The sequence below is a fragment of the Schistocerca serialis genome, chromosome 3 (assembly GCF_023864345.2).
Source record: "Schistocerca serialis cubense isolate TAMUIC-IGC-003099 chromosome 3, iqSchSeri2.2, whole genome shotgun sequence".
Taxonomy (NCBI): domain Eukaryota; kingdom Metazoa; phylum Arthropoda; class Insecta; order Orthoptera; family Acrididae; genus Schistocerca; species Schistocerca serialis.
In genome coordinates this window covers 554,230,239-554,255,396 of record NC_064640.1, presented here as the reverse complement: position 1 = coordinate 554,255,396, position 25,158 = coordinate 554,230,239, and the positions used below count along the sequence as shown (strand labels likewise).

At 38.5% G+C, this 25,158-nt stretch overlaps 1 protein-coding gene across 3 annotated transcripts in view; it reads left to right on the top strand.

Moving 5' to 3' along the window:
- The window catches only part of LOC126470448 (zinc finger protein 84-like), a 306,629-nt gene that overhangs the window by 46,237 nt on the left and 235,234 nt on the right, over window positions 1–25,158 (top strand). The window contains exon 5 of one of the 3 annotated variants that reach the window (XM_050098287.1): window positions 6,076–6,523. The exons of 1 other annotated variant lie outside the window; for it this stretch is intronic. In XM_050098287.1, coding sequence (XP_049954244.1) covers window positions 6,076–6,105 — 30 coding nt within the window. In that variant the 3' untranslated portion in view covers window positions 6,106–6,523. Of the gene's footprint in view, window positions 1–3,787; window positions 6,524–25,158 lie in introns of those variants that run through there. One more of the 3 variants, XM_050098289.1, reaches the window with a different exon arrangement.

Here is a 25,158-nt window from a genome sequence, read left to right as displayed (position 1 = left end):
TAAAATTTATTCAAGCTAGGTTTACTGCACTGTCAAAGTGTTCATAAATTTTATGCTAGTGGGATGTCTGCCTTGAAATATCTGTTATTTTTGTTGCTGGCAACTTTATGCTCAGAGCATTGAACTTTCTCATGTCGTAATATAGTCCAGTCAACAAAGGAAAATTAAGAGGAAAAAAATTGTTACTTTGAAGTATTTGTTCAGTTGTAGGAGGGAGTGCCGTGAGCAGCATACCTAAAAATACTGATTGGTGGAGTGTGAGCAGGGTAATGGGGGTGGGGAGAGGGGGGGGGGTTTCCAAACGTCACCTTCGATGGTTTTCTGGAATAACTCGAAAACTGTGGCTTCTAGCGAAAATGATCCTTAAACTATATTTCTTTTCTGGGACTAACAGTTTTCATGAGGCAGAGGATTCAAAAATCACAGATTATCGAAACTAGTATTTTAATATAACACCTATTTAATACAACAAATATTAAATATTGAGGGATAAAATGCATTCTCAGTATGTAATGGAATGAGAAAGGGTGGGGGAGAGGGTAAAAGCATAAGGGAAGATAGGTCGCCAGATCGTGGTCGTGCATTACTCTCCTTCATAGATACACAAACTAAACAGCAAGCAGATCATCCCCACATTCTCTATCCCACTACATCACAAGAAGCAACTGTAGTGTGTGACAAAGTTATACCTACCCTTCCGCAGTGTGCTTTATCAAGCACTGGCAACACAGTGAGCAGACATGCTGTGGGGTTGTTCATGTCCACAAAATATGTTATCACTACATGAAATACGGATATGAGTTACTAATAATATTAACACAAGAAATCTGTGTGGACAGACTCTACGTAAATATCTGCACACTGTTCTACGCTACTAGAGGAAAAATTGATTCTTGTCATCCTGTATGGCAGCTGTAGCATTCTTGTAGGAAAAGCAGTTTTGATCTTCACGAGTGCTCTCACTTCACAGTTTGTGGGCAGATTATACCTCCCCAGTATTTCCTGTCCAATTCTCTTACGTGAGTAGACAAAATAACTTCAGTGAGTTCATGTTTATATAATGGAGTTATTTTCAGTATATTGAGTATTTAATTGCAATCGTTAATGTAATGTAAAAAAAGCTCAACAGTTGGAGCTGTCAGCTGTCTATCACACTGAAGAGACTGGTCAAAGTGTAACATGCTGTCAATATGTATGAAACAACGTTATTTTCGTTGTCTCCACTATTAATGGCTTGAATACTTTTCACAGCGTGAAGGGTATCAAATGCTTCATCTCAGTCTCAGCGTTTCCAACATCTGAAGAGGCACAGAGGGTTAAACTGGCTCCCTCTGCAACGGAGTAGGTCACCTGGGTGTTCTGGAACTTAGATACTTCATCATATGTCAAGCAACACATTACAGCAGATTATTGTTCTAGGTTTTAACATGATCAGTTCTGTTCCATCAGACATATTCATGTCCACCTTGGAAGATACACTGTGACTGTGTGGTAAATGGCTGTACTCATTGCAGCCCACTCTACAAGTGCCAGCAATTCCTGAATGGAGGATATTTATGTGGTTTACCAGTAACTAAATTAATGATGAGAGAAGTAACTTTCTGGCCAGTCATTAATTCACCACCAATCGGCTACAACACCATTACATGGCTTTACGACTTGCTGTCAATAATAGAGAGCAGCAAGGTGCCACATTTACCTATCCAGTCCCTTTCCCACCAACACTACATACATCACTGACACCATTACACTTAAAAAATCAAACACTTCACATCCATTTTTCATAGGAACATTTTATGTAAAAGCTCAGTTAACAACTTCTAATAAATGCTCACTTAAACTGAAAAAAATACCACTATATAAACATGGACTCAGTCAAGTTTTTGTGTGCATGCATAAAGGAAGTGGGAAGGAAACTCCGGGGAGGTGTAGTCGGTCTTTAAACTGAAAAATGAGCAGTGCTCATGGTGGGGAAGTTACCTTTCCTGGAAGAATGCTATAGCTGCCATACAAGATGACTAACAATCAATTTCCCATCTGGGATTGTAGAAAAATTTGCAGAGATTTATGTAGATTCTGTCCATATGCATTTCTTGTGTTAGTATTGTCAATAACTAATGTCTGTGTGCCGTATGGTGTTAACACACTTTATGAAAAATAAGTACCCCTACAGCATGTCTGCATACAGTATTAAAATGCATATACATATGAAAATGTTAACTTAGAATAATATCGGTCAGTGACTTGATTTGTGCTGGAAAAATAAGTAATCTGGTCCCTTCAACCCCCACAAACCCACCAACCAAAAATAAGCATTGTAGAATGTAATTAGTATTACAGCAAGTTTGCTACCAGGAAAACATTTTTCTTGGCCTTTTTTAAGGAAGTTAATATCGTATTTTACTTTTGGGTTTAGGAATGTTAGTCTGTGGACAGTCTAAAATCAAATTAATTAAGGGGTGACCTTTAGAAAATGGATGTCTTTCAAATGAATGATAGTGTGTTGATGCTTAAGGAAAAACTTTTAATTTATATGAAATCAAATGTTAACACATGCTGTGTGATTTACATGGTCATGTTGTCCAAGTAGCAGCCAGTCTCACGAATACCATGTTGTGTTCAACTCTGTCAGAAGTTACTCGTAACATGGCCCAACAGACACTGCGCAATCAAAACTACCTCTCCTTTAAGGCCAGCTTCCAATTCCATTGAGCTTTGGTGTTTGTTGACATACACACACTCGCAGGTAGCCTCAAAATAAAATGTCACGATGGGAAGTTTGGTGTGTTGATTACCACAGCCTGTCGCTGAAATGACAAATGAAGTGTCCTGGGAAACTGTCCCTTACAACTGCCATGAATGCTTCTGCAGTGTATAATGTTGCACCACCCTATTAAAAATAAACACTCTTGTGTTTATTCATTCACTCTGCAATTCTGGCAGAGAGAACATGTTCAGAATGTGCAGATAACATTTGGAGTTCACGGTCACAGTTTCATTGTTATGAACTATGTAAGGCTCTTAAAGGTTCTACAAATGTTAGTTCCAGTTATTAACTGGCCAGTTTAAGTGAAAATGCCACTCACTGCTCATAAACACCATTTCATTTGGGTCATTTAAAGATCACTTGCATACAAACAGCAAAGTATTCTCATTGAGGGCATTCCCTATCTTTGGTCGGGTGGAATGGCATCATTTGATGTAAATGTAATTTGAAATCCATGTGTGACACTTCTATCACAGAATCATGGCTCATTTGTAGACAGAGTGCATGTCAGTGTGCATGTTGCCTCAGACTCCTGATGTTGCATCTCCCACAGTGGTGATATTTTCAGCTGTTGCCAAATTGGGACCAGGAAGCTTCCAAAGAATGTTTTATGTTATTTTAAAAGCTGGAACCGATTGTAGGATCATTTTGTGACTTGAAGATGTACAATTAAAAATAATTCCTTTGTGTTGCAAAGACATAGTCAACATTTAGGACAAATAGATCATATGCAAACACACAATGCTCTTTTTTCTGAATAGTGGATAGTCCCGAAGTGAGTGACACATGCTCCATCCCTCTCCCACAACTTAGAGCAGTGTACCAGCCAGTCTAAAACTTCTGTTTCCTGTAAATCACCCTGTACTTGCCATGCTTTAATCTTTGGTTCCAAACAAGATTTGTCACAACACATCTGACTACTATGTAGCAGTAGCTGATGAAGCCCTCAGTGAGGATGTCTTCATCATGTTCTGTGATACACCGTCCAGTTTGATGATGTCCTTTTGTTCTGACAAATAGGTTTCATTATGGCTTTGTGGAAGCAGATAAAGTTGCTGCAAAAATGATTCACAAGATGGATCATCTCAAAGGCAGGACGCAACTAATGCATTTGACAGGTGTTCTACGACAGGTCTGCCCATGAAGAGGATGCACTACACTACTTACAAAGATACCAGTGCTAAGGAAGAGGATTTGGAGTATATATCAGCAGTCAAAACTTGTTAGAGGAAAATTCACGGGAACAATTCAGTTTGGAACTGTGTATTTGTTCATTGTATCTTTCGCTGCTGAACTTTTTTCCTTTCTTTTTCTGCTGTATCTTCACAAAATTTGAATATCAAAAATATAATAGAAGAAACTGTAGCTTCAAAAACAAATTTTAGATTTCCAATACCTTAAAAGTACTCTACAGCATCCAAACTATGTTGACTCCCCATACTGTGGAACTTCTGATCAGTAGAGGGGCACAGAAACAAAATGTTAAAAATTGTAGCTCAGCTTTAAAAACTCATTCCATGTGGCTCAATTTTATTGTTGTAACTTTGAGCTTTAGTCATATGTTTACATAGTATACGGTTGACAAACATTTTTGAGATCTCATTTTATAATTAATCTCAAGGATGATTGTAGTGAGCATGTAGTGTTAAGTTGTTAGCGTGTATGTCTAAGGGCATGAAGGTGCAGTGGTAGTTGTAACTGGTACTGTTCGTAAGTACAGACAGTAGCACAACTATCACGTTGTTTGCAGGAGAACATACTTGAGTGCATTTTTTAAAATAGTTTTCTTTAATTTATATAAAAAACATCAGTTTCTCATTTTCTCAAGCTATAAAAATTTGCTCTTGTTCTTGTAGCATTTTCTGAGTTTTTGTTTGTATTATTTAGTATATTACAGAGAAGTGGGGGGACTGTTAGCATAGGGTGTCTTTGTGCATATACATTCATATAATCTCGAAGAGAAGTGCATCTCAACAACTTGCCTGATCATCTCATTTGCGGTAAAAAGGCCACAGAAGATCAGAAAGGCCACTGAAATAATGAAACCCCTGTCAAACAGTAAATGTAATAATAATGACAAACTCTTACAGTCATATACCAGTGAGCAATGGGCAACAAAACTTGAGTTACACACCTTGTGCTGTAATAAACAAAACACTCCAAGGAGCAGGAAGCGCTGATAGTTTTTAGATGTCTCCAATAAATGTCTTAGCAGCATTTTCCCAGCAGTAACTTCTACCAGATCATGCTGTGAGAACCAGTATAAATTGTAATCATATACTTCCAGCTTGAAGCATTAAATCTGTCCCCCCCTCCCCCTCCATTTTTTCAAGATTAAAAGCACCCTTGACATTGGGTTGCAATGATACCACTCATGAGATCACAAGAGGAAGCCTGCCTGGGACTGTAGCCAAAGCATTGCTCACTTGATTCATAGAAGGCTCATATACTTCTCTGTAGTATCTGTTCACACACCAACTACTTTCGTATTAGAACTTGCGTAAAATATATTAACCAAATGCTATGAATGCAAAAAATATTTAAGTAAAATACCCAGTTTTAAAACCTGTTTTTCTCTAGAAATACTTTTTCCCCCCTTTTCTATCAATGTTGCAAAACATTTTGAAATATTCTGAAACGAGTGCTGATTTACATTTGTACCATGGCTACAGATGTATTGAAAAAGTACATATAAGAGACAATGATTGTGCACATTTATTGCCACCCACGAAGAATGGAATTTAAAACTGCTTTTGATCCATCTTGTTTCCTCATGGGTGTTTTTTTTTCTAAGAAGTTGGCATCTGTTGAAGACTGAGCAATTTGTGTCTTGCTGAAACCTAGTGCATAAAAAAAAAGTAATATTTCTGACAGCGGTCTGAAGCAATTTAATAGGCTAATGAAAACTTAGAGAAATGTGCACACAAGAAGAAAATGGCAATGTTGCTGCATAGGCATTGTAGCCTTACATCTGAATATAGCAGTCTAGTACTGCGATAGTTCTGAAAACAAAGTTGCATGTGTGATACTGGAGTGATAGCTACCATCAGTAACAAAACACAAGGTTAGCTCATTGCATTATTTTTGTACATCTAACTAAATATGACTTCGTTATTGTACACACAGGATATTTGTCTATTTACTGTAGTGAAGTAAAATTTTGACAAAAGTATACCTCATTGGCATTTGTGTACATTGCATGTTAATGACTATAATTTCAGCTGTTTATATTTCAATGGTGAAATAATCAGAGTAAAGTTAAGGTCAATTATTTTATTTTTATTTTAAAAATTCTATTCTGTGAATAGCACCCAGTGAGGAGTGTTAGTAGTAATTGAACAGAACAAAGCACACCAGGTCCACCAACTCCTGCCAGCTTCCAAGGCCACGACACCAGTCAACTTTCAGAAGGGAGAACAAGATGCAAATGAGCAGCAGCTGAACTAAGTCGCATCACATCTGTTAAGGGAACATTCTGATCTTACTTCTGATTTGGAAACCTACTTAAATAGGGACATCTGTGTATAAATGATCATTGTGAATGTTTCACAAACTAATGAGGCATATGTATAGGACATATCATGATTATCAACTTACTCAGAGTGATCTGATGTACTGCAACATTTTGAATTATCTAACTCATTTCTGGTTTAAAGTTAAAGCTGCCTTTTATAATCTTCTCAATTAATTTTGTTGTTGTGATTTTGTATTTATGTCAGTTGCTTGCATCCAAATAAAGGAAGAATGTTACTGGAATTGTATGACTACCTCCTTGTGTTCCTTTTTACCCACTATATATCCATAGTGTTCCTGAGTAACAGAGCTTATGAATGTTGAAGATAACCCCAATTTCACTGGGAGATACTTATTTGCATGATGTCACTACAAACTTTCACAAAAGTATAAACTGTATAACCATAACATACAGTCACTCAATATATTAATTTCAGCAGGTGGCGGTCTACCAATCTTATTTATGCTTTTAGGATTGCAGCAGCAGTTGGTATTCACTTCCAAGAAAAATATTTACACTACAACTTTTCAGCTAGTTCCTCAACACTCATACAGAATGCAGTGTGATTCCTACATGAGTTTTGATCTGCAACTGGGCTGTCAATTTCTGTGCATCCATCAGTAGCTACACATTTGACACTAGAAACATTTACATCTACATGAATACTTTGCTTGAAATGGCTTACTTAAAAAAAAAAAATAAATGCACAGAGTACAATATAGCTAGGACTGTGCTTGTGAGCAGACACAAGAAGAATTGACCGTCGTCTGTAAACACCTGGAAGCCACATTTGTCATGGTCAACATGCTTCTGTCTGCTGCTCAAAGCTGCAGTGACATCAGGGTGTGAGTAATGAGACTTGTGACATTTTTGGCAGTGTCAGAATCCCATGGTGACTTGGTTGTCACTACGGATTCAGATTGGTAACATCTGACTGGTTCTTCCTCACTGGCAAGAGTGAGTGGCAGACGGTGGTGTGTTCGTATGTACTGGGCAAAAGAGGGAATGTGTCACACTGCTGGCTCCTTACGCATTAGAAAGAGGTGCAAGGTGTTACCCAGTGCAGATAATACTTCTGACAAGGGAACCTCCTCATCGCACCCCCCTCAGATTTAGTTATAAGTTGGCACAGTGGATAGGCCTTGAAAACCTGAACACAGATCAATCGAGGAAACAGGAAGAAGTTGTGTGGAACTATGAAAAAAATAAGCAAAATATACACACTCAGTAGTTCATGCGCAAGATATGCAACATCAAGGAGGATGTGAGCGCAGGAGCGCCGTGGTCCCGTGCTTAGCAAGAGAATCTGTGGAACGAGAGGTCCTTGGTTCAAGTCTTCCCTCTAGTGAAAAATTTACTTTCTTTATTTTCGCAAAGTTATGATCTGTCCGTTAGTTCATTGACGTCTCTGTTCACTGTAATAAGTTTACTGTCTGTGTTTTGCGACCGCACCGCAAAACCGTGCGATTAGTAGACAAAAGGACGTGCCTCTCCAATGGGAACCGAAAACATTTGATCGCAGGGTCATAGGTCAACCGATTCCTCCACGGGAAAACACGTCTGATATATTCTATACGACACTAGTGACCGCATGTGCGTCACATGACAGGAATATGATGTCAACCCACCTAACCTGTACACTTGGCGAATGGGTAAAAAGATTCTTCTACCTTGCCCAATTTAGGTTTTCTTGTGGATGTGATAATCACTCCCAAAAAAGTGATGAAAACATAAGAGTTTGTCACATAAACTGCAACAAATGAATGCAACAGTTTCACAGTCGCACAGTTTTCCCTGTGCTCTGTCAAAACATATGTTTTTAACGTTTTCAAATTTTTACTTGTGTAGACTGTCAAATCCTGCATATGTCCAATCAAATCTGAACATGTCTTGGAATTTTGGAGAGCGAAGTTGATTATGTGTGAGTGCCTGAACTTTGATAATTGACACACGATCACGTAAACAATACTGGTCTGTGTACCTGTGCAGCTTCGCAAAATCATTGAATATTTTTACAAAGTATTTCACTTGCCGAAAACCAAACACATCTAACGGGTGCACAAGAGGTGTACAACCTGGAGGAATGGTAATCACATCTACTCCCACACTAAAATTGTCTGAAAATAAAAAAATTAAATACTCGTGGGAAGACCTGAACCAAGGACCTCTCGTTCCGCAGCTGCTCACGCTTACCACAGGACCGACGGCGCTTATGCACTCACGTTTTCCTTGATGTTGCCTATCTTACGCATGGACTACTTGGTTTGTATATTTTGCTTATTTTTTTCATAGTTCCACACAACTTCTTCCTGTTTTCTCAATTGATCTGTGTTCAGTTTTTCAAGGCCTGTCCACTGTGCCAACTTATAACGGGTGTGATGGGGAGTTTCCCTTGTGAGCCAGCATGGGATGCCTGTCCTGTTGGGCCAGTGGCATATTTTCCTGCCCAGTCTGGACAAGTACAGAGGGCAGGTATGCTAGTCATGGGGAGCTCTAACATTAGGCGGGTGATGGAGCCCCTCAGGGAAATAGGGAAGTAGCATACAGGGCTGGAAACAATGCCAGTGTGTGCTTGGTATGTTTGCCTGGGGTTGTCACCCCTGACGTGGGGCAGGCTCTGCCAGTGGCTATTGAACGCACTGGTTGCAACTGGCTGCAAATAGTGGCACATATTGGCACGAGTGACACTTGCTGCTAGGGTTCTGAGGCCATCCTTGGCTTCCTTCGGTAGATGGCTGATTTGGTGAAGGCAATTAGCTTTGCATTTGGGGTGCAGACTAAGTTCATTATTTGTAGCATCTTACCCAGGGTCGACCCTTGTGTCTGGTTTGGAACAGAATGGAAAGTCTAAACCATAGGCTCAGTTGACTCTGTGACAGTACTGGAAGTGAATTTCTCGACCTTCACTATCGAGTGGAGAATTGTAGGGTTTCTTTTAATAGTTTAGTCATGCATTACACGCAGGAAGGGGCTACTAGGGCAGCGGAGTATGTGTGGTGCTCACATGGGTTAGATAAACCACCACTTGGGATCAGAGACGTATTGCCTGCCATAATCAAAGTTCTGCCAGCCACAATTTCCTTAGGGAATGCTTATCCTCCCAGATCAGATATAGAAAAAGTTGATATATTAGTAAACTCCAGAAGCGTCTAAATCAGTTTGAAATTGGTTTTGATCTTCTGATACCTACTAGGTGGTAAATGACAGCATCACGTGCAAACGGTATAAGAGGGCTGCTCAGATTGTCTCCTAAATCATTCATAGATAGTTGTATTATTTTTGTCATTGACAGACAGTCTTATTGAACTCTGATTGTTACTGAGCTGTTTGACTAAGAGAGTGAGTAAGATTACTTCTAAAGACTGTGCAGCATTAATCACAGAATTTTTTATGTGCAATAATAAATCTGAAGGGGGGAGGAGGAGAATGAGAAGTCAGTTTACAATTGAACCCAGCAAAAGAAGCCTCTCAGTTTGCTTCAGTAACAGTGAAGGACTGTTTGAAATGATCATAAGTAACACTAGCCGACTGTTACGCCAGGTTCCTTTTGAAGGTCTAGAGGAACATCAGTTGTTCACAAGACACCAGGTACCCCAGTAGTAAGCAACCAGACTCTCATTTGAGTGGACAATGTTTCAGATCCCAGTTTAGCTATCCAGCTTTAGTTTTTCAATGATTTCCATAAATTGCCTAAGTCACATACTGGGATGGTTTCTTTGAAAGGGCATACCCAATTTCCTTCCCCCGTCTGAGCTTGTGGGCAGTCCCTAATGACTATGTTGTTAATGGGTGTTGAATGCTAGTCTCCCCTCAGTGTGTAGCATACCATGTGTACAGTAGAAGTGGGATTCACATTTCTTGTAGCATACAGACATAGGATTTTAATTGTTTCCATTAACTGATTAAGGTTAATGATTTTGCAATGAACAAGTGCAATTTTATTCACCATCATTGTGCATTCTGACACTGTGCTCTGTCTTGAGTTACATCTGGGACATGAAACCTAATTTCCATGCTTCCTTGTTTATGATGGTTGTGTTACAGAAAATTTAATGCTGCTGTTGTAATAAAACTGTCATCAGTCCCAAGTTCAGGGAAGAAGAGTACGTTTCCTATTTTCTTCAGTCTGCATTGTTTAATTGTTTTGTTCATAATGGATATATTAGACACTTCATCAACAAGTTCTGAAACAGTTATGCAATTTGTTTAGGTAAAACTACTCCACAGCGTGGTGCAGTTGAAACTGATGGCTGCAGTGCAACTGGTGGAACAGTGCCTAGAGAGTGGGGGGAAAGGCATAGAGACCAAACTTATTTACACAGTGTATCCAAATTACAGTGTCCATGCATCTTTATTTAAATCCCCCAGGTGAAATGAGATTAAAGAGAGATTTTTGTGGACAAGCAAGCAAGAGGTGAAGAGTGGATTAAACACACACACACACAGAGAGAGAGAGAGAGAGAGAGAGAGAGAGAGAGAGAGAGAGAGATGTAAGAATTTCACAATTACTTTGAAACCCTGAAGACAAACGTAATTTTTTTTTTTAAACCAAATGTATAGTACTTTGAAGCACATTTTTTTTTCTGTGACACCCAAAGGTTGGTTGATGGATAGTGTAAATCATTTCTCCATCTATTATTATATTTATGAGGTTACTGTTGTTTTCAAACTGTGATTGATTGCTCTCAGAAAACTTCATAAGGGAGTAAATACATTGTGGAGCTGTTGTCAGTATGCCCAACTGTTTAAAGAGAAGTCTGTGATAGTTTCTAGAGCAGGCACCAACACATTATCGTTATTATACACTTTTGTGCTACAAACACTACTCCACAATGATAAGTTATCCTAGGACGTGATGCCACAAGTGAATGAAAGTAGGAAAAGTAAGTCATCTTTTTTTTTACATTCTTGTCTCCAAAATCTGATTTTATCCTTAATGAAAAATTGCGGAGCTAAGATGTTTTAGATGATCTATAACATGTGACTGCCAGTTCAGGTTCTTATCAATATTAACACCCAAGAATTTAGAATATTCTGTTTCATTTAGCAGATTACCCTCGCACATTATTTCTTATGGTGTGGTTAGGCTTTGTACAATAACAAATAGCTTATATTATGTTTCGTCTAAATTAAGTGATAGGCCTTTTGTTAATTTGAAGAAAACATGATTTACATTTTCAAGTGTTGAAGTTATTCCATTATGCCCAATTATAAAAGTTGTATCGGCAGTAAAGAGAACTATTTCTGCTTGTAGGATGTATGATGGAAGGTCTTATATGTTACAAGAACGGATGCACCTGTGTCATTATGTACACTCCCTGAGTTTCTTAATGGAACACACTGCAACCTTTTAGATAGATAGCATTAAAAACAGTTACGAGCAAGATCTTTAGTAACATAATATGTTAACTTCTTGAGGAGAATACATTAGTGGGATTAGTGACATTACTGAAGCCCCATTCTACACTCACAAGACCTTTCCTCTTCCCCAGCTAAATGATGTGCTTCAGGTGCCACTATGCAGTGTGCCACTGGAGCTTTACATGTGCATGGAACAAGAATATTGGCTGAAGCAACCAGATCATGAGGATGGTACATACCTTTATACAAAAAATTCTCAACCTCAAGGTGTGCCATCAGCTTAAGGAGGTGGATGACTGTGCCAGGAAAACAGTTGTTAGTGGTAGACCTCTGGGACACCTGCTACATCAGTTGTAGTAAGCATCCTCAAGTATCTAATGCTGTGCTGTAGTCACTTCATAATCTCTAGCTTCACGTGGACACTAATTGGTTCTGTTTTTTCATTAATTTCCAACTGCATTGATTTACTGTATTGGGTAATCATGAAAAAAGGCTCAAGTGGGTAACCCTCCTTTGCACACTAAAGAATATAAACAGTAAAAGAACACCTCTCTATCACAATAGTGAAGAGAGAGGAGAGGAGGATAAATCTGAGAAACAATCCACGTTTTACATCCAGAAAACCATATAAAGACTATGTAATGGTGCTTTAATTGAAATTTCTACCCAGCAGAAAGTAGAATGACTTCTGAAATGCAAGCAGCTGCATGAATATTCTCTTGTTTTCTAGGAACACAATATACTTAGTTTCTACAAAAAATGTGTGAGGGAAGTGTTAGAGTTGTGAAATATGATGAGAATACTGAATTGGAAGCTGAAGTAAACATCTACCTTTACACGAGGTGTATTCAAAAAGTAAGGGTCGTTTGTTTTGAGCTGTCAACATTTAAATATAAGCTAAGTTGCACAAGTGCAGTGCCATCTGTTGATTATAATATAAAGTCAGAGAAGTCATTGGTTTGAGTTAGTAGTTGACTGACAGCTGGTGAAAGTAAACAACAAGGGCTTAAAAAATTGTTGCTCCCACCATTCCCAAGGTGCATGTTGTAATTAAATTTCTGTATGCAAAAGAATCTATAGCTACTCAAAGTTATCAGATGGTGTGCAAAGTTTTGGGCGAACAGTGTTATGAGTGAAGGGAAGGTTAGACAATGTTGTTGAGACTTCAATAGTAGATCTAAAAGTATGTATGACAAAGAGCAGAGTGGTTCAGTTAGTATCTGTAATATTGAAACTGTGTAACATTGGTATCAAAAGCTGCAAAGTAAAGGAACAATTGATGATTTTATTCTGCCTGATGAATTTATTCATATTGTACATTGTGTGCAAGGTGAATATCAGAAATACTTATCAACCAAAGATACAGCAAAGAATCTCAAGCAAAGATTTTGTGGAGCAGTATTGGCAAGATGGAGAAGATTTATTTTCACACAGATGAATGCTGAGATGTGGAAATCCTTGATCAATGCAGAATGAAAACAACAGTCAATGCAGTGGCACCATTCCGCTTTGTAAGAACGAAACAATAAATCAAGCAATCATCTTGATTCATAAAATGGTGGCTACCATTTTTGAGATAAAAGTGGGGCTTGTTTTGGTTGGTCTAATGGAAGGTGGGTCAGCAATTACAGCTAACATGTTCTGCAAAATGCTCCCCTAGCTGGGGTGTGACATCCAAAATCAATGGTACAGAAGGCAGTCACCTGGGATAGCTGCTCCCTCCATGACAGTCCAAGTCCACTCACTGCAGAAATTGTCATCCACTGATCCTGCAATAACTGTTATCTCCTCTTGCACTTGAAGGAATCATTTAAAGATGGTGAACTCAGGACCTCTATTGTCAATTCCAAGGTGGAGAACTTCAATGCAAAGAGGTTGAAGAAGCTAGTGCTTTGATATGCATGGCGATTATGTGGAAAAGTGAAGTAGATTTTAAGGAAACAAAAACTACATATAAAAGCTTTTTTATATATATTTTTTGGACCAAACAGTACTTACTTTTCAAATATGTCCCATACTAACTTGTGATTCACCTGTATTAAAAGAATATGTTAGGACATGCTTCCTTCATCTTAAAGTGTGGTGATATGTACCAAATTCCATCTGTCACTGAAGATGTTAATATTTCAGTCACATTGTACTCTCGTGCAATGGCTAGGTGGCTTTAGAGATGTGAATGGGCCACTCACAAACCAGGAATGTGTACTGATTACTATCTTCTTGTGTGATCTACTTGGTGACCATATTGCTTGGAATTACAAAAGTTTATGAAACAGAACAAGCACCTACATTTGGGACATCTGTTGGATCAATGACAAAAACCCAACATAGTTGACATATCCACTCAGAGAGATGCAAATAATGCCAGCATAAATACCTGTGCTTGAAAGTGATTTTGCTCAAAAGCCCACAACATAAAAAATGGAATATGCCAATGCAGCAGTAACCAAATTGCCAAAGGAAGGAAGAAGTGTTACACATGAGAGACCACTGACAGCAGCAGAAAAAAAAACTCGAAATATCAGTACTCAAAAGAATAGCTCCAACACCATCAGCCAGTTGAACACTTTATGTCTAAAGAAGACTCATCTGCTGAGGCTGTAAAATTGGAAGTGTGTCTGAGGGCACCAAAGGATAACTTTGTTCCACCATATCTGTTGCAAATACTCCAAGTAGAGGGAGAAGGGAGACATAGAAAAATTTCACTGATCAAATGGCCTCCATATTACAGTAGAACATCAATGGGATCAGGATGCATGTAGGAAATGAGACTCCTGGCACAGAGAAGATATGTGTTCTTGTATCTTCCAGAAACTTGTACACTTTGACATCCCTTTGCCAAAAGGCTACACTTTCCATGGAAAGCACACTTTCAGTGATGAGAGAGTAAATATGATGTGGCTTTCTTTATAAATGATTAATACTATTCCTTACCTTTGTGTCTACTAAGGTACAGAGATTCATTGCAGCCATGCATGTTCCAAAGAAAGTGGTGGTGTGCTCACTTTACCTGCCCCTTTTTGGCACTCAGCAATGAGGCTCTGTGTTATCACACAGATCCATTGCCTGTTCCTCCTCCGAGGGAATTTTAATCCTTATCATGTACTGTGGGGCTTCACTACAACCTGGTCCTTGAGCTATGCTATCAAGAGCCTCTTTTTGTCAGAGTATCTGTGTCTTTTGAAGCTGAAGCAGAGTGCACACTTCAGACCAGCTGTTGGGTCTCTGCCACTGACATCTTGATATGCTCTTGTGTCCTCAGTAACATTGCTTGATGGGGGAGAATCACTGGAGTGCAACTCATTGACTATTTCCCTGTTAAGATACATTAGATCAATGGAGCAGTACGTGAAAGAAACCCAGCAAAATGGGTATGCAGCAAAGTCAGCTGGATACACCAAGCATGAATAAATGGGTCACTTTACAGATATGATCTGTCAGGCTACTGATACATAGATTCCAAGGTCTTCAGGACTACTATGGAAATGTCTTCTCATTTGGTGGAATCAGAAATGCCCTCTGCATTTGGACTGGAATGTAGTTTTGAATAAGTTTGAAAGATGGAAATAAGATTAGTGTTTAAATGTCCCATTCACAAGAAGGTCATTTGAGATGGAACACAAGTTGTATCGGGGAAGGAAATCAACTGTGTCCTTTACATAGTAACCATACCAGAATTCACTTGAAGCAGTGTAGGAAAACATAAATCTGAATGGTCAGACATGGATTTGACCTCTATTTCTCCCAATGTGCTCAGTTGCACAGATTGTAATACTGACCAGCTTCAATGAACATGCAGCCTTTCAAGTACAAAGAGCTAAAAGTCATCAAAATATTCAGAAGAGAAATAAGAGATGATGGTAAGAATTCCATAACTTTATGCTGTAAATCTGTTTATCTGCCAAAGCAGATAAGTGTGTAACAGAGGGCAGACAGGTATATAATGAGAGATTACAGGAGAACAACTAGTGTTACAGAAATTAAGAAATTTAAACAGGAAAGTCTTGCACAGAGAAAGATAAGAGCATCACTTGTGGGAATTTGCCAAGGAAACTTGGATGAGGATGCCTGGGAGGACACATGACTGGTCACTAATGGGAGTATGTAAGGGAAGGAAAAACTGTCAGTACAAAATAGGTGTGAAATCATGGAACAACAATGGAGATAAATTCTCTACTAATGGAATATGTAAGGGAAGAAAAAACTGTAAGTACAAAATAAGTGTGAAATCATGGAACAACAACGGCGTAAACAAGTAGAACAATTTACCAGGAGATATTCTCAGTCCATTCCCAGAAAGCATCGTTATATTTACATACACTGTTCAACAGTGGCAAAACACTGGACAATAGTGAAGGGGTTAATTTAGTTTTATAGTAAATTATTGTCTAATAGAGATATAATGTGATTATATGATGTAAAATAGTGATGTTTACCAGTAGGGTTCAGATTTCATGTAACTATATATTCTGTTCCTTTATATGTAGTTACAAGAAAAACTAAAATGTCAACAAATTACACCAAAAGGGCCATTATTTCAAAATTTTAAATTAAATGTTCTGGGATAAAACACATATTTCACATTATACTACATAATTTTACATATTTTAATACTACTGCAAAATAATTCTACATTTTCAGTACATAGCAAGAAAGGAACAACAATTTTAAGTTTTATTATTGTGTTTCTCATACTGTCATCGATTCAATTACACTCAAAGCTAAATTTCACAAGTTTGATCTGGACAACAATGAGTTGGTTAAACGCTCTCCTTTCTTGTTCCCAAACACTTTCCAATGTGTAACAGTCAGTTGCATTTTAGTTAACCATGGCACCGATTGCATCTTTGTTGTAATCAGAGCTGAAAAAGTTGGTTTCTATTGACAGTGCTTTAATCACTGATGGTGAAATAGTCTTCTGCCAAACTTGTGATAAACATATGGGATGTAGGATGAAATCTCAAACTGACCAAGATTTTTGAATCAGTCTGCATATTAGGAATAAACAACAGATTTCTTCAAAGAAATAGTCTCTTCTTACACAGTTGCAGGGACAGCCTACATCATTTAACAGTGAATTTTACAAAAAACCATGTTTTGTATTGCTTGTGGGAAACATGCCCTGGAACAAACTTCAAATACCTGAATTTAAGCATTTCTTACAGAAATACTGAAGTCGCAACATTCCCAACAAGTCCACTCTCAGGAAAGATTACACAGATTCTTGCTGTATGGGCATATTTAAAAAAAAAATCAGGGCTGACATTGGCAAATCACTTATATGGATTTCTGCTGATGAGATGACGGATGCTGTAGGCCATTTCATTGCTAATCTAACTATGTGTAAGTTTGACTCTGAGGCTGCATCTAAATCATATTTAATTTATTGTAAACCATTGGAGGCAACAAATAGTTTAACAACTGATAGATTCATCAATGACGGACTTAAGTCATTTTGGCCAGATGGTGTAAAAGGAGAGAGGGTACTACTGATGTACACAGATGCAGCTCCAGACATGTTGCTTAACGTATTTTATCCAAACTCAGTGCATGTTACATGTGCGGTTCATGCATTGCAATGAGTGGTAGAGAGAGACACCATTTCCCAGAAGTAAGTGCACTGATAACAGCAGCAAAGAAGATTTCCCCAGAATGTCTTTATCGTGTGCAACACTACAATCAGCAGCTACATGATATACCTCTGCCTCTGGAGCCAGTGATAGCAAGGTGGGCAACATGGACTGAAGCTGTGATTTTCTACAGTAAGTACTCTGAAGCTGTGAAGTCAGTGATGTAGAACTTTCCTTCTGATCTTGCAGTGTCTGTGAGTAAATTCTTGTCAGCATTCAACAGTTCTAAAGTGCTCATTTCAGTTTTGTACATTGCAAATCACTTCAGCTGCCTTCCTGACAGTATCAAGAAACTGGAGACTTCAAGTATGCCTCCACAAGAGACTGTGGGAATAATGGAAGATGCAGTTTGGAAGGTCAGCGTTGTACTAGGTGAAGTGGGTGGTGTAGTTTCCAGTAAACTGCAGTCGGTGCTGAATAAGAACTCAGGATATTCAAGTCTTGTTATTTTATTTCACTTATTTAATGATGAAATTGTAGAATCCACTGAGAATATTATTCCTAGCACAATCTGTTTCTAAAAATATTCACCACTTACTTCTTGCAAAACATATTGTCAGGCAGAACACTGTGCATAGCAACAAAACATTTGGAAAGGTATATTATAATTAACTGTGCATCCCGTTCCAGTGTGACTTGAATTGGAGACACTTGTACTTCATTACTTTGTAGCAGAAGTGAACTGATTAAGATTTAACATAAATATTTGAGTAGCTTTCCTGTGAACTTATATTTTGTGAAAAAAAATTGTGGATTTTACATATGATTGTTTCATTACATAATTATTTATGTATTACAGCACTTCTGGTTGCATATTTATGTACATATTTCATAATTTGATATTACATAACATTCAGGCTCTGTTTACCAGCAACCATATTTGTGAGCAAATGAAGAAAAAAAGACGCCACAAAGGAATAATCCAAATGGGGCAGAAATTTATAGATGTGATGTACTTTTACAGATAAACAAATGATTACAGTTTCAGAAAAATTGGACGATGTGTTCAAGAGAAAGAGCTTCACAAGTGGAACAAGTCAATAATGCACTGGTCCACATCTGGCCCATGTACAAGCAATTATATCGGCTTGGAATTGGTGGATAGAGTTGTTAGATGTCCTCCTGAGATTTACTGTGCCAAATTCTGTACAACTGGCGAGACAGATCATCAGAATCCCAGGCTGGTTGCAGGACCCTGCCCATAATGTTCCAAACATTCTCAATTGGGATGGATATGGTGACCTTGCTGGCCAAGGTAGGGTTTGGCAAGAACAAAGACAAGCAGTAGAAACTCTCGCCACATGCAGACAGGCATTATCTTCCTGAAATGTAAGCCCAGGATGGTTTGCTATGAAGGGCAATGAAACAGGGTGTAGAATATCGTTGATGTACCACTGTGCTGTAAGGGTGCTGTGGATGAAAATCAAAGGGGTCCTAGCAGGAAATGAAAATGTCACTCTGGACCGTTACTCCTGGTTGTTGAGCCTTATGGCAGGCAACAGTCAGGTTGGTATCCCACCACTGCTCGGGACATCTCCAGACACTTCTTCGCTGGTCATCAGGGTTTGATTCGAAGTGGGGGGTTCATCACTAAAGACAATTCTACTCCATTCAGCAGGATTCCAGGCCAAATACAAGTCTAGAAACACACCAGACAGCAGTAGGATACCAACCGGACTGTTGTGTGTCATTCGGCCAGACACCAAGGAGTAGTGGTCAGAGGTGCCGTTTCATCATATAGCAGGGCCCATTTGGTTGTCATTCACAGCACCCTTAGAGAACAGTAGGTCGTCGACAAGATTGTACACCCCGTTTTGTTGCCCTTCATGGCAAGCCATCCTGGGCTTACATTTCAGCAAGATAATGCCCGTCTGCACGTGATGAGAGTTTCTATTGCTTGCCTTTGTGCTTGCCAAACCTTCCCTTGACCAGCAAGGTTGCCAGATTTCACTGTGCTCACCACAGAGAATAGCAGTTGCCACTAACAGACTAATTGAAACATTGCTACTTCTGACCCTTCTGGGTCATAGTGGGAACTACCACATTACATATAATGGATGGTTCGACAAATGTAACTTCATGCTGGATGAGTCAGAACTTCCCAGTTAAGTGGTACAACTTTTGTACTATCATACATTTAAGCAAGGAGGAATGGTAGTACATATGTCGTACCACCTACCCTGAAAGACTTACCAGGACATATTCAATGAAATAGGATGCGTTTTACTAATGGCTGTTATAGTGACCACATGAAATTTGGCTACAATGCTTGTAATTTGAAATATAACAGCTTCCCAGAAGTTATAGCTATAAATTAAATACTGGAGTAGTTAAACCAAATTCATTAAAAAAAATTTAACAGTAAACATTTGTATAACTTGTCTACATAATCACCATTCAGATGTAAGCATTTACCACATCCCTTAAAGAGTCAACAAATTACCTATTCATAAAATTCTGCCACCGTACATTTCAATAAACTAATGACTTTCAAAACTGTGTGTCCTCCCATATTCCACACACAGTGGACTCTGTGAGGGAAGTGTCTAGATGTCTTATGAACAGTGCAATGGTTGCAACAAGGAACAGCAGGTGTATGAGCAATCCTGTGTAGATTAGCAAAAAGAAAACTTGTATGCCTAAAAGTATGACAACAATGTCCAGCACACCAGCCTCAAGTAACGTCATGATGAAGATGTGAAAATTTGAGCACAAAGGAAAAGCAGATACAAACTGAATGGATGTGTTGTGTGTGCTAGGTACCTCTCTGTTTAGGAAAAAACTGCTTCCAAGACTACCACACTAGTGGAAGTGTCAGATGTGGCAGGTTCTGCATTCCTGCAAAAACAAATATTGCATACATTACTTCCACATGACTTGAAGAGCGGCATAATGTCTATTAATGTTCTTAGTCTAATGTAACTGTATAACATTTCACTAGTTATTTATAAAATTTTTCAACAACTAAATGACTTGTGTGGTAATGGTTGAAATTTATCTCATATCCCTGTGCATAAAAGAATTAATCATCTGATTAGGAAAGCAGATCAAGTAAAGCTAAAAGAGCTAAGTCACTTCATTTGCACTTTTTTAAAGACCGTGTATATCAGATTTTTAGAGCAGTGTTAATCCTTCTGTCCAACATGGAAGAGGCCTGCTAATGCTGTATCGCAATAGTGATGGGAACAACAGAATTCTGTCAGTTATTGAAAACAGCTGACTTATTCAGCTGTAGTTTTATGTGTCAGCTGTGCCATTCTTTTGAGTGAAACCAGTTCTGTGAAGCAACTGAATGAAAACAATCAGTTCAGCTGGTTGTAGTTTTACGTAGCAGTTGGACTGTTATTCATACATTTCTTTTGGTTGAAACCAGTGTGTGCAAGCAACTGAGTGAAAACAGTTAGCACATTTTGCTGCAGTTTTGCATACTGTCTGAATTACTCATTCTTCCATTTCAAGTGATACCATTCTAATTTTCCTGTCAGTTGGACCATGTGTTAGTTGTTTCAACTGAAACCATTCTTTAGTGTTTTAGTTGATGGAACCATGTATTCATTCTTCTGAGTGAAATTATGCTGTAGTGCATTCATTAGTTGAACTAAAGCAGTGGTATACAACTGGGGTATGTATATCCCCAGGGAAAAGCCCTTCCTATGGGGTACACCAAAGTTCATATAAGCATCATATGAGGTGTGTTCAAAAAGTAAGGTGACTTTTAATGTTTTTATGAAAAAATGTTTATTTATTCATCAATATTCATGTTGTTCCCTTCAAAGTAATCCCCCCGCCCCCCTCCCCAGATACAATACACTTGTGCCAACTCTTCTTCCAATCCTCGAAGCACTTCTCATAAGCATTTTTTGGTACAGGCTTGAGTACTTCCAGTGATGCAGTTTTTATTTCCTCAATTGTTGAAAATCTTCATCCTTTCATAGGTTTCTTCAGTTTTGGGAACAGGAAAAAGATGCAAGGGGCCAAATCCGGTGAATATGATGGCTGAGGCATGACTGCGTGTTGTTTTTGGCCAAAAAATCTCTCACAAGCAACGATGAATGAGCAGGTACATTGTTGTGATGCAAAAGCCATGAATTGTTTTTCCACAATTCCGGACATTTTTTGCGTATTGCTTCTCGAAAATGGTGCATAATTTGACCAAGTGACCTTGAGGCAAAGATTCATAATGCACTACACCACGGTAATTGAAAAAAAAAAAACAGTTAGCAAAACTTTGACATTTGATCGAACTTGGCGTGGTTTTTTTTTGGTCTTGGCTCTCCGGGATGCTTCCATTGGGACGTTTGGGCTTTGGTTTCAATGTCATAACCACAAACCCATGTTTCATCACCAGCTATGATCTTTTTGAGCAAATCAGGATTGTCATTGACGACATTAGAAAGCTCCTGAGTGATCCTCATGCGACGGTTCTTCTGATCAAAATTGAGAAGTTTGGGAATAAACTTTGCTGACACATGTCACATGCCCAAAAATCCGAAAAAAATGCATGACACCAGCTGACCGATATGCCAACATCTTCAGCAACTTCTCTTATGGTAATTTGATGATTTTCCAAAACATTTTTCTTCACAGCTTCGATGTTATCATCTGTTGTTAATGTGCTGGAGTGTCCAGTGCGAGGTTCATCATTGGCATCTTCTTGGCCATCTGGGAAGAGCTTGTACCACTTGTAGACTTTTTTGTTTTACTTAGAGCAGACTCACCATATGCCGCTGTCAACATTTAATAGAGGACTTGATTCCATTTTTCACACAAAATTTATGCAAATTCTTTGCTTCATTTTTTTGTAATAATCGAAAATCACTGAGCACACTAAAAAACATCTAACCTTTTTATCTGTCAAAAACGAATGAAGTATGCTGTACACTTGAAACTGTGAACATATGTTTGGGACATGTGTACCAACATAACAAAAAAAAAGATTCGATAATTGAATGTAAGTTGCCTGCACAACTTGAAAAGTCACTTTACTTTTTGAACAGCCCTTGTACATATTGATTTAATTATGTTATGAGTTGACTAATTTTTCTTTTCGTAATTTAAAAGTGATTAATATATTGCTGTGGATTAATTTGTTCTTAACACATAACTGATTAAGCTTATGTATTGTTGGGGGATAAAAATTTGAAAATGTTAAGTTCCCTAGGGGTATGTGAAGAAGAAAGGAACATAAACAAATTTTAGTGACTATTTGCATTTTGTTTGACTGAAAAGATGTGATGATGGCCACTGAACAAAAACCATTTGCATGTAACTCCTAAACACTTATCCAACAATTTATTTGTGTGGAAGGCAATTATATTGCACAGAAAATTACACTACTGGCTATGTATGTGCAACTCATACCCATGTGCACAAACCTGTTTACATTTTACAGTATTGAGGAGTAGCATGTATAGTATTTCACAGGCATAAAGAAGTACTATTCATATTCACACACTAACACTTTAGTTTCACAGTTTAAATTATTGTTGTTGTCTGTACTCTGTTATTGCCTGCAGTCACTGTTGTTGGTGTTGCAGTATTGACTTTTTATTGAGGGATGCAAACTAGCATGAAAAGGGAGAGAGAGCTTCAATAAATTTAAATATGAAAAATAATTGTTCATTTATTTAAACATAAATTTATAATGTATCACCAGTTATAAACCTATTAAAGCCACTGGTTGTGAGAAGTGTGTGTGTTCATTGTACATTTTGTGGTTGCTGTGAGGCTGGTAACATAAAGCCGGTTGCACAGAGATTATATTGATTTCAGTTTTTATTATGTTGGCACATTGTTTTACAATTATGTAAGTGAAGCGTCATCTTAATCTCTAGAATAGATTGATTTGTACAACCTTTGGTGGTAATCCTGTTTTGCATGTCTCATTCAAATGGGTAAATCATAGTACCTTGTCATCATAATTTGAATTGTTTTGGGCAGTTGATAACCAATAGAAATTATTTCAGAGTTAGAGAAAGCTCTTGAAGTGTCGACCCCTTTGTTTTGAACAGTTACAAAATATGCACCTGAATTCAAATGTGACTACATTTCTCTTAAAGATGTCTTTTTCCAAAGCTGTTTCACATAGGAAGACTGCACTGTAGTTCCTTCTCTAGATTGTCGCACAGATGACAAAATGGTAGATATCAAAATAGACGACAGAGGGATAGAGAAACAATTAAAATCACTCAAAAGAGGAAAGGCCGCTGGACCTGATGGGATACCAGTTCGATTTTACACAGAGTACGCGAAGGAACTTGCCCCCCTTCTTGCAGCGGTGTACCACAGGTCTCTAGAAGAGCGCAGCGTTCCAAAGGATTGGAAAAGGGCACAGGTCATCCCCGTTTTCATGAAGGGACATCAAACAAATGTGCAGAACTATAGACCTGTATCTCTAATGTCAATCAGTTGTAGAATTTTGGAACACATATTATGTTCGAGTATAGTGACTTTTCTGGAGACTACAAATCTACTCTGTAGGAATCAGCATGGGTTTCGAAAAAGACAGTCATGTGAAACCCAGCTCGCACTATTCGTCCACGAGACTCACAGGGCCATAGACACGAGTTCCCAGGTAGATGCCGTGTTTCTTGACTTCCACAACGCGTTCGATACAGTTCCCCACAGTCATTTAATGAACAAAGAAAGAGCATATGGACTATCAGACCAATTGTGTGATTGGATTGAAGAGTTCCTAGATAACAGAATGCAGCATGTCATTCTCAATCGAGAGAAGTCTTCCGAAGTAAGAGTGATTTCAGGTGTGCCGCAGGGGAGTGTCGTAGGACCGTTGCTGTTCATAATATACATAAATGACCTTGTGGATGACATCGGAAGTTCACTGAGGCTTTTTGTGGATGATGCTGTGGTATATCGAGAGGTTGTAACAATGGAAAATTGTACTGAAATGCAGGAGGATCTGCAGCGAATTGACGCATGGTGCAGGGAATAGCAATTGAACCTCAATGTAGACAAGTGTAATGTGCTGCAAATACATAGAAAGAAAGATCCCTTATCATTTAGCTACAATATAACAGGTCAGCAGCTGGAAGCAGTTAATTCCATAAATTATCTGGGAGTACTCATTAGTAGTGATTTAAAATGGAATGATCATATGAAGTTGATCGTCAGTAAAGCAGACGCTAGACTGAGATTCGGAAGAATCCTAAGGAAATGCAATCCAAAAGCAAAGGAAGTAGGTTACAGTACACTTGTTCGCCCACTGCTTGAATACTCCTCTGCAGTTTGGGATCCATACCAGATAGGGTTTATAGAAGAGATAGAGAAGATCCAATGGAGAGCAGCGTGCTTCGTTATGGGATCATTTAGTAATCGCGAAAGCATTACGGAGATGATAGATAAACTCCAGTGGGAGTCTCTGCAGGAGAGACGCTCAGTAGCTCGGTACGGGCTTTTGTTGAAGTTTCGAGAACATACCTCCACTGAGGAGTCAAGCAGTATATTGCTCCCTCCTACGTATATCTCGCGAAGAGACCATGAGGATAAAATCAGAGAGATAAGAGCCCACACAGGGGCATACCAACAATCCTTCTTTCCACGAACAATACGAGACTGGAATAGATGGGAGAACCGATAAAGGTACTCAAGGTACCCTCCGCCACACACCGTCAGGTGGCTTGCAGAGTGTGGATGTAGATGTAGATGTAGATGTAGATTTATATGAAGACCATCCCAAATGAGCAATCACATGTACAAACACCAAGAAGCTGCACAGTTTGATATTGGACAATTGACAGTTCAATACCCGCTGGTGTGTCATACTATTTCTCATTCATGAATGGAACTCATCATAAACTGTCTATAAGCAGTTAGTCCTCTTGAAATTTGCTTTGAGCATGACTTAGTGATACTTAATGTGGACCAAA